At 38.0% G+C, this 12,900-nt stretch overlaps 1 protein-coding gene across 5 annotated transcripts in view; it reads right to left on the reverse strand.

The window, feature by feature from the left end:
* Positions 1-6,998: 6,998 nt before the first annotated feature.
* Positions 6,999-12,900, reverse strand: part of STXBP5L (syntaxin binding protein 5L) — a 402,439-nt gene continuing 396,537 nt past the window's right edge. For all 5 annotated transcript variants that reach the window (XM_054575243.1, XM_054575242.1, XM_054575241.1 and 2 more), the window contains one exon: positions 6,999-12,896. In XM_054575243.1, the coding sequence (XP_054431218.1) occupies positions 12,855-12,896 (42 nt within the window). In that variant the 3' untranslated portion in view covers positions 6,999-12,854. The remainder of the gene's footprint in view (positions 12,897-12,900) is intronic.

The following is a 12,900-nucleotide window of genomic DNA, read 5'->3' on the forward strand; positions in this document are numbered from 1 at the left end:
TTGGCTCTCAGCTTGGCTTTCAGCCACTTCCATGGCACCCACAAGCAAACTGGGCCCTTCTAGTGATGATTCCCAGGTGGATGAGTTTGTGTACATTCTAGGAACCTGTTGGGTCTCTCCAACGGACTCTCCTGTGAGGCTGGGAGTTTCTCCTGCTGCCGCAACCCCCACAGGTTTTTACCTCCAGACATTTTGAGCCTTTCTTTTCTCACACTGGAACCCTGGATTGTGTGGTCTGTCTTGCTCTGCAGTTTTTCCTTCTGGTTTATCTGTAGACAAATATGGGATAGCTCAGTCCTTCAGCCTCCACCTTGCCGTGTGTCTTCTTTGCCCTGGCTGCCCGTCTCTGCCCCTCCTACCAGTCTGCAGTCTGGATGAGTGTTTCTTCTTTAGCTCCTTGGCTGTTGGACTTCCATACAGTGTGATTTTTCTGGCAGTTCTGGTTATTTTTTGTTTTTAAATTTGTTGTTGTCCTTCTTTTGGTTGTGTGAGGAGGCAAAGTGTATCTACCTACACCTCCATCTTGGCTGGAAGTCCCAATTTTTCTATCCTTGATTTAGTCTTGGTAAGTTGTGTGTTTCTAATGATTTTTCCATTTCTACTACGTTGTCCAGTTCGTTGGAGTATAGTTGGTGGTTCCTTTGACAGGGCAACCTCTTATGATCCTTTGTATTTCTGCAGTTTAAGTTGTAATGTTTCTTCTTTCATTTACAATTTTGTTGATTTGGATACTCTTTTTTCATTGGTTAGTCTAGCTAAAGATTTGTGAATTTTATCTTTTTAAAGAACCACTTTTAGTTTTGTTTATCTTTTCTATTGTTTTCCTGTTCTCTATTTCATTTATTCTCTAATTTTTATTATTTTCTTTCTTCTGCTAACTTTGGGGTTAGTTTGTTCTTCTTTATCCAGTTTCTTAAGCCATAGAGTTAAGTTGATGATTTGAAATTTTTCTTGTGTCTTGAAGTAGGTGTTTATTGCTATGAACTTCCCTCTTAGCACTGCTTTCACTGCATCGCATAAATTTTGATATGTAGTGTTTCCACTTTTGTTTGTCTCAAGATATTCTTTTACTTCCCCTTTAATATCTTCTTTGATCCATTGGTTGTTCAGGAGAGTGATGTTTAATTTCAGTGTATTTGTGAGTTTTCCAGTTTTTCTCTGGTTATTGATTTCTAGTTTGTGGTTAGAGAAGATACTTGGTATGATTTTAGTCTTCTTCAATTAGCTAAGGCTTGTTTGTGGCCTAACCTGTGGTCTGTCCTAGAAAATGTTCCACTTTGTTTGAGAAGGTTGTGTGGTCTGTGGTATTGTTCAAATCCATTATTTCCTTATTGATTCTCTGTCTGGATAATCTATCCATTGTTGAGTAGAATATTAAAGTTCCCAGCTATTTTTTTTTGTTTGCTATTCATTTCTCCTTTCAGTTCTGCTAATTTTTGTTTTATTATATATAGGTGCTCCAGTGTTTGGTACATAAATATTTAGAATTTTTATATCCTCTTGATGGATTGACCCTTTTATCTTTATATAGAGAATTTCTTGGTCTTTCATTTTTAAAAAATTTTTTATACCATTTTGTCTGCTATAATAAGTATAGCCATCCCTTCTTTTTATTGGTTACAATTTGCTTGAAATATTTTTACCCTTAGTCTTGCATGTCTTTAAGGCTAAAGCAAGTGTCTTGTAGGCAGCATATATTTGGATCTTGTTTTTTAATCCACTTACATTAAAGCAATTACAATCATTTATATTAAAGCAATTTTTTATAGGCAAGAACTTACTATTGTTATTGTTAATTGTTTTATGGTTGTTTCATAGATCCAGTTTTCTTGCTTCTTATCTTGCTATCTTTTTTGTATTTTGATATATTTTGGGATCGATTTTGGGTTCAGTATGTTTTGGACTTCCTTATGTTTTGTATAATTACTACAGGTCTTCCCCTTGTGGTTACTATGAGACTTACATAAAATATCTCAAAATTATAATATTGTATTTTAAACTGATAACAACTTAACTGTTGTAGCATTCCTAAACTTGACACTTTTACTTCTTCTTCCCCTCACATTTTAGGTTATTGATGTTACAGTTTACATATTTATTTTTTATGTTGTGCATCCAATAACAAATTATTGCAGTTATGGTTACATTTACTATTTTAATTTTTAAACTAGAGTTGTAAGTGAATTACATGCCTCCATTACTGTGCTACAGAACCTGACTACATATATTTACCATTTCCAGTAAATTTTATGCTACCTTCTTATGTTTTTATGAAGTTAATTAGCATCCTTTTACTTCCAGTCAAAGAACTCCCATTAATATTTTTTGTAAGGCAGGTCTGGTGGTGATGAACTCCCTCAGCTTTTGTTTGTTCAGGGAAATCTTTATCTCTTCTTTATATCTAAAGGACAGCTTTGCAAGGTACGGAATTCCTGGTTGACCATTTTTTTTCAATATTGAATATATCATCCCATTTTCTCTTGGCCTGAAAAGTTTCTCTTGAGAAATCCTCCTGTAGTCTCATGGGGGCTTCCTTATATGTAACTTGTGTCTTCTCTTGCTGCCTTCAAAATCTTTATCTAACTTTTGACCACATAATTATGATGTGTCTCAGTGTAACCCATTTTAGCTTAAACATGTTTTGGGGTTCTTTGGATGTGGATGTTCATTTCTCTTTCTAGGTTTGGGAAGATTTCAGTCATATTACTTTAAATATATTATTACCTTCCGTCTCTTCCTCCTCTCCTCCTGAGATTCCCATAATGGGAATGTTGTTTCTTTTGATTGTGTCCCTTAAGTTCATTGGCTTTCTTCACACTTTTTAAGTTTTTTATTTTTGTTCCTCTAACTGGATAATTTATAATGTTCTGTCTCCCAGGTAACTAATTCTTTCTTTTCCATGGCTGAGTTTGTTGTTGAAGCTTTCTGTTGAATTCTTCAGTGCAGTTACTGTATTTGTCAGCTCTCGGATTTCTGTTTTTTTGACATTTCTATTTCTTTTTTGAATTTTTTATTTTATTCTTCTAATTTTGTTCAGTTGCATGTCTGTGCTCTTGTAGTTTATTAAACTTCTTAAAGAGGATTATTCTGAATTCTCTGCCTGCTCTTCATTTTTTCAGGGTCAGTTATTGGAGCTTTATTAGTTTCCTTTGGTAGTGTCAAGTTTACCTGATTTTTTTTGTGTGCGTGTGATTATTGACCCTGTATGCAGATCTCTGTGCATGTGAGTAAGCAGTTCCTTTTACCAGACTTTACAGGTTCACTTTGGTAGAGATAGTTCTTCACCAGTCAGCTCGGGTTGGTGTCTTGGATGTGTCAGCTGGTTATGTTCTTGGGACTGTAGGGTTTCCTATCAGGGTCTATTTTGGGAAAAGACTACTGCCCAGGCTTTGAGGTTGAAGGGCTAGGGGTGCTGCTGACTGGGAACAGTTGGAAACAACTTTTATAGGGTAGGCTATAGCATAGGTTCCGCGGTTGCCTGGGTTCTCTGGACGGTCTTCCTAGATGATCAGGACTGGGTACCCAGCAGTAGGCATGACTATGAGTTAGCTTCTGTGTTCTAGGGGGCAGCAGATGAGCCCCAAGGTATGCACTGCTCATCCTTTGGGGACCCAACTCAGGCTAGATGGTGCACTAAATTTCCTGGCGAGATAAGGCCACCAGTTTTACTTTGAAGATGGGGAAAGCCCCAGGCTACGTTGTTTTTTCAAGTGCCACTATAAGTAGGGCTGTAGGATGGACTGTGCAGCTTTTCATATACTCTGGTTAGGTCCCTGGTTGGGGTGGGGGTGGGGTATGTGTGTGAAGGCTATTATAACAGTGGGTGGGGCTAGGAAATAGTTTGCCTGTCTGAGTAGTGCCCCAAACAGGCCCCAAGGCTGGTAAAACCCTTGTTTGAGAATCAAATCAGTGGCCCAGGACTGACAGGGCCACTGTCTTAGCACTTCAAATGCAGAGCCACTGGTCAGATTCTTCATTCAAGTGCTGCTGTAATCAGCTGCTGTGTGAGCTCCTGAGATTCTCAGGATCTCTAGTTAGATTTCCTGGTTAGCAAGGTTGGAGGGAGGCTGTGTTCAGCAGTGGACAGTGTTATGGATGTTTCCCTGTCTGGAGAGTGGGGTTGCAGAACAGGCCCCATGGCTAAGTTTCTTGTTTGGGAAGGGAATTAAGCATATCTCTGCATCAGACTCTCTAGCTAGACAGTCACCAATTTGTCTCTGCTAGGTGGGAGAGGTTCTGGCTGGGCTGTGTGCTTAAATACTGATGGGCCAAGTGCTTTCCCAGGTGCCTCAGGCCAGGCTTCCTGGGTGAGTGGGGCTGGAAGCTACCTTCAGCAATGGGTGAAGTTATGAATTAGCTCCCCTACCCAGGTAGGATGACAGAGCTGGCTTTAGGGCTGCCAGGGCTCTTTGTTTGGAGTCTTGACACAAGCAGAACTGTACCCAAGTTTCTGGCCTAACAGGGCTAACTTCTTTGCTCTCCTAATGGAGAGTGCTATCAGCCAGGCTCCCGACTTGAGTGCTGCTAGGGCGCAGAGCTTCCTAGGTGTTAAGGCCAGGCTTCCTGGTCAGACAGTTGGGCAGGCTATGAATCAGCTCCCAGATGGAGCTAGCAGCTCCAAGGCCTGCAAGGCTATTTGTGTGGTTTTGATTCAAGCTAATCTGTGCCCTGAGTTCCCTGGCAGAACAGTTCCACTGGCTTTGCTCTGCAGACCACAAGGTTTGCTCACTCTGGTGTTGCAAGTCTATGCAGTGTCCAGGTGTTCTAGCCAGGCTTTCTGGTTGGGTGGGGTCTGGATACACACTGAGCAGTGGATGGAACCATCACTTAGCTCCCCTGCCCAGACTGGGTGGAAAGTGTGTGTGTGTGTGTGTGTGTGTGTGTGTGTGTGTGTGTGTGTAGGGCAGGGTATAGGGCACACCAGACTCCAGGGGCAGAAAGGCTCTTTATCTGAAGTCCTAAATCAGGCATACCTGTACCCCACTAAGTTCCCTGGCCAAACTATACTACTCTGTTGGCTCTGCAGATTAGCTCTGGTTGAGACCGCTGCTTGGGTTTTGTAGGTAGGACCTTGGTCTGCCAAGATGTGAGCACTTGTTGTTGCAAGCCCCAACGCCCTTCTGTGTCACAATCTGATTCCCAGTGTTAAAGCCCTGCAGATTCTGCAGAGATCCTAGTGATACAAGACCACAGTGGTTCTCCCAAGAAGGGATCCACAGCACTCAGTGTCCACCCTGGGTTCTTTGTTCTCCCTGGAGTACCCACAGGCTCAGGGTAGACCTCTCAGTGTGGCGCTGTGCCGGCCTTGGGGCGAGCCAGTACAGTTAGCATGAAGTTGCTCCTTTTACCTTCTAATGTGGTCTGTCTCAGTCTCTGTGGTGCAGGGGGATGCTTCAGTCTCACCTCCATGTTCTAGGATTTTTTTCAGTGGTATCTTGTCCATGAATAGTTGTTAGTTCTTCTTGTGACAGGGAGTAAAGTTAGGAATGGGTTATGTCACTATCTTAGCGATTGCCTCAATTATTGTTTTAAGCCAGTAAGTTTGTAGTAATTTGTTTGCATTAGAAGAAATAATGTCTGTGGAAATATTGATATTGATGCCATTTGAGATACTCTAGATATGCAATTGAAAAACTGAGTGAAGGCAAAATTGTTAACATAGATGAAGAAAATAGTTGTGAAAAAAGGATAAAGATGTCCTACAGGAAGCAGTGGCAGCAGAAAAACAAAACAAAACATTTATTGACCTTTAAATTTACTGTAATTTCAATCAAAGTCTTAACAGGGAATTTTTTAAGATCAGTGATACCCTAAAACTCATTTAGAAAAAAATCAATACCTATCAAACCTGAAAAAGATAAAAGCTATCTATCACATATTAGGACATACTACAAAGAGAAAATAAATCTAACAGTTTGATAATTACAGAGAAATAGACCAAATAGATTACTTGATAATTTAGAAAACAGACTTATATGTATATGTCTATATGAAAATGGCATTTCAAGTTAGTGGTGAAAATTTGAGTCATTCAAAAATAAGAGTGTTGTGATATTATCCATTTGTCAAATTATCAAGTTAGGTCCCTATCCCCTAAATTCCCAATGGATTAAAAGCTTGATATAAAAAATAAAGCTATGAAAGTAAAGAAAATAGGAGAGAATGTTTATTATTATATAGATGTAAAGGCCTTTAAAACAAAGTTCAAAAGTCAAAGATAAAAGATTATAAAAGTGACTATATTAAAAGAAAAAAAGAAAAGAAAAAGTTCTCATGAAAAAGTGATGACATCAAGACACTGAACAGTTTAACTTAGGGGCTAGGGCATGATTGAAGAAGAACCCAAAAGGCATCCATAGCCTAGATAAGCCAAGTTAGCAAGTGAGAACGACAGGACTCTGCCCCAAATATTGAATGCAGATTTGTGAAGAGTGAGTGATTATAATTCAAAGAAGGTGAGGAGGTAAATGGGTCCTTTGAGAAAATTCTTGAAGGGAAACCTGGGTATCTGGATTTTACTATATGTCTTTATATTTGTACTTCTAATAAAAAAAAATTAGGGTTAGTTTCTTGGGTTTTCCCTTTTATATGAAACCAAAAGTAGGGAAATTGTGGTGATGGGAAATTTTTCCTTAGAAAATTAGACATAGATTTTGGAAAAATATGATTAGTTGGCTAAGGCCACCGGGTAGGTAACCAAGATAAAGAAAGTTCCTGAAGAGGAATTAACTGCAGTTGAGAGCCAGAGGAGAGGGGAATCACTCTTTCTGGAGGACTTTTGGAGGCGGTGGGTTAGGTGGGTTAATGAGTGTTCATTATAACCACTACCTGGCAGTATAAGCCCACAATAGCTTATTTTATTGCTACTGGGGATTAAAGCCTGAGCTTTAAAGTAAGAAGTGAGGAAGTGAGGTATGAATGTTGTAAGTACATTTCATTCTGCCTCAGTTTATTACATTGCCCTGTACTTCACCGAAGATGAAATCAGTCAATGTCCTCAAAAATTGTGAAGTCTTCCAATAAAAAATTATGTATTTCCCCAGTCTGATGGAAATTTTGAATGGCTTTTTCTGCCCTTTTGGAGTTTAGGGAATTTGTGTTTAGTTTTACTCCTCTCTCTTTTTTAGTTCAAATATATATGGTGTACATTGCTGCCCCACCCACTTCCCTGCCTTTTTAAAACAATTATACTTTGTAAAACCATGGTTGACGGTATTGCAAATGAGGGTCTTACCTCTGTCCATATTTAATCTTGGCAAAAATCATTAGTAGTACATGACATCATAACATAAAAGAGCATCTATGTACAAACATATACAATTTTATTGATATCTCTACAGACTACAAGAATTTTAAGTATAGTCACAATTGCTGAGTGCAACAGAAAAATAGTAATTTGTTATTTTCTGAAAAGATGCAAAAATTCTGAAGATGAAAGAAAGATACATCAATGGTATAATCGGTTTCTTATTTCCTAGAGTAAAACATCACATAATTAAGTACTAAAAATTATAGGTTATTAGAGATTTTGATCCTGTGTACACTTGTCTAAAACCACCACCTAGTTTACTTTCTCACTTTGCAGTGAGAAGGGTGGGCCAAAGCTAGAGGGGAGCAGTGTGAGAGGAGAGAACTCGCTTTAGTTTTCTCACTGACTGTTATTGCCTTGGACAGGTGGACTCTCCCTTTTTGAAGGTGAGAGTACTCTTTCAGGGCACTGAAGGCCAGAGAGTGAGTTACAGGCATTCTTCTCCCCTTAAACACATGTCCAGTTCCTAAGAAAATGAATCCGAGTGGTCCTGGGAGCTAAGACAACAATCAGAAAGGAAGAGTCGTTCTTCCTTCTCGCTAAGATCAAATTTGAGAAAATATAGCTATAGCAGAACAGGTACCTGATATCCATTTTTCCTCCAAACACAGAATGAATAATAAATTTGGATCTGATATAGTAAATGATTGTTTTGAGTGTTCCCACTATGAAACTATTGAGAATCAGCTTTCCACTTAGCTTTACATGCTGTTGAATTTCTTACACTATTTCTGGTGTTTTGTGATGTCACATGTATAAGATAATCAAAGCCTAGATGTTTGAATTGGAATAATTAATGGCCAAGTGACAAAGGAGAAAACCACAAAGAGTTAATGGGGCACTGTCTGGTCAGAAATTTGCACAGAACATTTGTTTTCGGTAATGACACAAAAGAAATATCAATCCAGCCATCACTGTATCTCCTACATCTCGCCTCCTCTGACCCCTCGGAAGTGGGGCCTGGGCACCAGTCAAGGTAAACAAATGAGTTAGTTGGCCATAAATCTGTGGTTATTAGCTTTGGCTGGACATTGGAACCACTTTGGGGGCTTTCAAAAATACTGCTGTTTGGTTCCCACTCTGAGAGATTCTGATATAACTGGAAATTTTAAGAGCTCCTTAGGTGACTCTTATGAATAGCCAACGTTGAGAATCCCTTCCCTACCTGACTATATAAATAAATGCACCATTTGGTGCCTCTGGTTCCTCATCAAAGCCTTTTCTACTTCACTCTGGCTTCCATTGTCCTCCCTACCCTGACCTCCTTGCCTCATATCAGCACTTCCTCTTCCTTTCCCAAGTCAGAACTTACCTATCCTGCATTTCATCCTTTCAGGGTTATGTTGTCTGTAAATATATATGCTAAACCTGCCACATGACAACTATGTTCCCTGGCATGGTGGTACCCAAGTACACAACTTACTATCAAGTCCTTCTTGCACTTGGGCCACTGTGCTTATTGACATGGTACGCAGTCACAAACTAGGCTGAGGCGACAAAGGGCTGAGGGGAGGAAGCTGTGAAGGCTGCCATGTGTCTCCCCCAATGTGCAGAGTAGAGCCTGATAGGAATGTCTGACTCCCTGTGGCACTGCCCCCTCTGAACAAAAATGGCCCAGGTTAAAATATCTGCCCACAGGGGCAGGAATAATCACACAGGTTTGCTCCTGGGTTCTCCTAGTGATCCTAAACCAAGGAAAGGATTTTTAGTTTACACTTCTAGACCCCCTGCCTTTTCCCTCTGCCAAACATTTTACAACCAAGTGTCTCTAAGAGCTAATCCTACTTTTCTTCAACCAACGTAGGGCAAATATATATTTTTTTCCTTGTTCAAAGCCACGGTCCTCCCTTAATTCAGAGAGCTGACAAATCGTACCTTTAAACCTAGACACATGGGTCACATAAAAGGACTCCAGCAGTAAACTTGTTCCTTTACAATCCCTTAAGATCTTTGAGAAATAGAGGCCTGGATTCTGATTTATGAGCTTGAGAATCATTCACAGGCTATAGACGAGATCTGAAAAATGTCTTTATGATTGAATTATCAGAAAACACCTCACTCAGTTATGTCACTGTCCTTCCAAACTAGGCAGACAATGACCCTGATGGTGACTGGGACACTAAATCCAGGTCTCAGTGAAGTCTATTTAGGAAACAAAATCAGTAGTACTGCTTTTGTAAGGAATTAAAATAAATGATAACTCAGTCATCCTTTGTCCAGACTCCAGGGTTAATGGATGATTTCCATGAAAGGCATTATTGCTTATTATTAAAAACAGAAAAACAAACACATCTACCTTCCCACTGATGAAGAGAATGCAAAGGCCCATTTCCTCCTGCAATAAGAAGGACTTCTCTCTTGAAGAAGTCAGAGGGAGATAAAGTCAACTTGTAGAGATTATGGTTTACAAGTCTTATTTTCTGATGCCACCTTAGCAGACAGAATGTAATTTTGATGACAACTAGGTGCAGAGTCATTTTTTCTATCATTGTCCAAGTTATTAAGAGTATTTTTCTTATGTTCTAAGATATAGGCAAGACATTTCTATAGTAGATAAGAGATATTTAAAGAATTACATGGATCAATAGTAGTCATTTGCCCAAGATGATGGCAGTGACTCTGATGTTGATGGGGTATGTGCGTACGCATGTGCACGTGTGTGCTAAGGTGAGTGCAACAGGAAAGTTCAAAGAGAAAAATCACATCCACATTAGATTCTTATTATTGCTATCTCTCTGAATTATAAAAATAATTTTGATACAGTAAAACCTCATTAATTTGTATTCCACTAATCAGGAATTTGTGGGATAAAGTTACCCTTAAATTATGAAAGGGTTTATAAAAACAATATTGAAAGACACATTTAAAAAGAATCTTTTCTTTTTAAGCATTTCAGAAGCACCTGTTTACTTCCATTTGTGCTAACTTTTGATCTATTCATTAAAGCCAGAGTTTTAAGCACTTCTGTGAAATACTATCTTGTCCTTTTTGGTATTTCTCTGTATGCTTTAAAATATTCTGTAACTTATTTTTTCTTGATTTATATAAGCTTTCTCCAAAATAGTATTTTATTGCATATGAACCACACTTGTAATATTGGGTATAATAATTTATCTTATTAAGACACTGTGCACTTATAATATTCAATTTTATACAAGATATATTTTTATATATTCACACTTAACCTGTTTTTAAGTGATGTAGAACTGGGGCTCTCATTTGGGAGCAGTTTTGGCAATAGCTGGAGACATTTTTGATTGGCATTACTCAGGGGTTGCTACTGGCATCTAGCAGACAGAGGCCAGGGATGTTGCTGAACATGCTACAGTGAAAGGACAGAGTCCCACAGAGAAGACTCAGCGAGCAGTGCCACTACTGAGAATCCCTAGTGAAGAAAAAGTTATTTCACGTCATACTAGGTCCTTCACAGATAGTCACTGAACTTAATGCCACTTTGAACTGAGTTTCATTGTTCCTAAAATGAACTGATATTTTAGTTTTCTTTTAAGTTTTTTAAAAAAAAGTAGAAATGATAAATTATTGGTTCAGAAAAATCAGAAAGCTGGGTCCTTGAACCTGATAGTACACTGCAATCTGACTAAGTGTTTCCCAAATCCTGGTCTCAAGTTTCTTTAATATTTTTATGATATAATTTTCTGTATCATGTTGTATTTCCAAGTCATGTTTTGTTACCCTAAGGCTGTTCACAGGAGCCTGGAGAGATTGATGGATAGGTTTTTATGAGAAACCAGGAGAACTCAAGGACTCTGGGAAATGCTCTCCTTGTACACAGTTGCTGGCTCTTTCAAACATCTCTGCTCTTCACAAAATTACTAAGAATATTTAAAGGAAGTACCACTTCAAACAAATTGACTAAAAATAAAAAAAATCTAAAAAAACCAAGAAATATTCAATACTATTTTGGCTATTAAACTGGACTTTAGGAAAATGGTGGTTTCTTTAAATGCAAGTGTATATCTAGTAAGATCTTGATTAATCAAAATTCAATAAACCAAAACCATTATATTTTTTTTAAATTTGAGGGAGCAACATATTACGGGATGGGTCTAGCATCAGCATTTATTAATTTCTATGACTTTTGACTCCCAGACTTATGTTAAATAGTGATAGTAGGTGTGTTTGTTTTGTTTTGTCTCTAATTGTCTGTTGAGTCATGAGAGATGCCCTTTATCCTGTTAAGGATATCCTTTATTTCATTTTGAAAACAGTTTTTAATAAAAAAAGGTATTTGCTATTTATTAACAGAATCTTCTGGTTTATGACAAAATTATTCATTTTGTTATCATTCAACTCTCCATGTACTTCTGTTGTGTGTAATGGTGACTGAGGCCAACACAGCAAAAACACCACTGTATTTTATAAAGATTTTCAATAATAAGTATTGAACCAAAATTATTTTCTAATGAAAGCCCTTGTTAGTCAGAAATGTAATAAATCAGAATCTCTTTCCCAAAACATTAACTGAGGTTTTACTGAATCACGCTAAAGAGATTGACCAGTTTGGTCTGTGAATGTCAGGCTGCAAGAGCACCTTTGGATTGAAGACCTCTCTGGGTTTGAACAGTAATATACTGTGTAATTGGCGGACAAGGATACAAATGGAGCATTAAAAATATATCACTTGAGAAACTTCACTTCAGAATGTGTGAAATCAGTTCTGAAAGCTAACTGCATTGTTCTTATTATCTAATTTTCCCCAAACCTATCTGTCAACTCCCTTGCAGAGAGCAAAACTAGGCTGAAAAAATGCTTTGAGGTGTCCCAACCCTGCATGGTTTATGACTAAAAATAGCAACTTGTTCTGAAGGTGATAGAAATGGAAATAATTGTGTTAAGAATAATTTACTATACCAGCAATACTTGATTATAACTGAGAACTGTGAATGATGTGAGATACTATGGAGTGAGAGGAATGTTAGTCAGACTTTTGCCATCAGAATTTGTTTTAGTATAATTAAAGTTATAGATGAGAAGAAAACTTTGGTTTTGTTTTCCTTTTCAGTTGGGTATGACAAATGTATCCAAAATGCACTGATAATTTCTAATGCAGATTTTTTAAATTGTCAGATGTGGCCCATTTTATAAAAATAGTTTACCATTAATCTTTTTTTTCTTCTGTCACATGCTTTTTTTCTTTTCCTCTTAAGATGTTAATTTATCATGCAAAGATTTTTTTTTCATTAAGTGCGTTAATGCTTTTGTTTGTACAGGATTTTTTCAAATCAGGAGAACTCCCCGTAGTTCCTAAATGTAAATCCTTAGCAAATGACATGCCAAGATGATACCTCCATTTCACGTAGGAAAAGGCAAATTCAGCCATACCTTGGGATTCTAACCAGGGTTCCAGACTTTCGGTTGTACATTGTCTCTGATAAGTCTCTCTTATGATAACTTCAGATGGACTGTAATGGATGGAACATTTTGTAGAAGAAACTGGCTTCTAGCAGTTGAATAGTGATGTTGGGAATAAATTTGGTTTCCCTGAATCATGGTTTCTCAAAGCAGCCACAGCTTCTTTAGAAGTTTAGAACTGGTACCATTTCTTATCCTTGTATTTCAGCATTAACTGC

Source organism: Pteronotus mesoamericanus, unplaced genomic scaffold, assembly GCF_021234165.1.
Source record: "Pteronotus mesoamericanus isolate MK-2021 breed Mesoamerican mustached bat unplaced genomic scaffold, CSHL_Meso_final contig_27, whole genome shotgun sequence".
In the NCBI taxonomy this organism is placed as follows: Eukaryota; Metazoa; Chordata; class Mammalia; order Chiroptera; family Mormoopidae; genus Pteronotus; species Pteronotus mesoamericanus.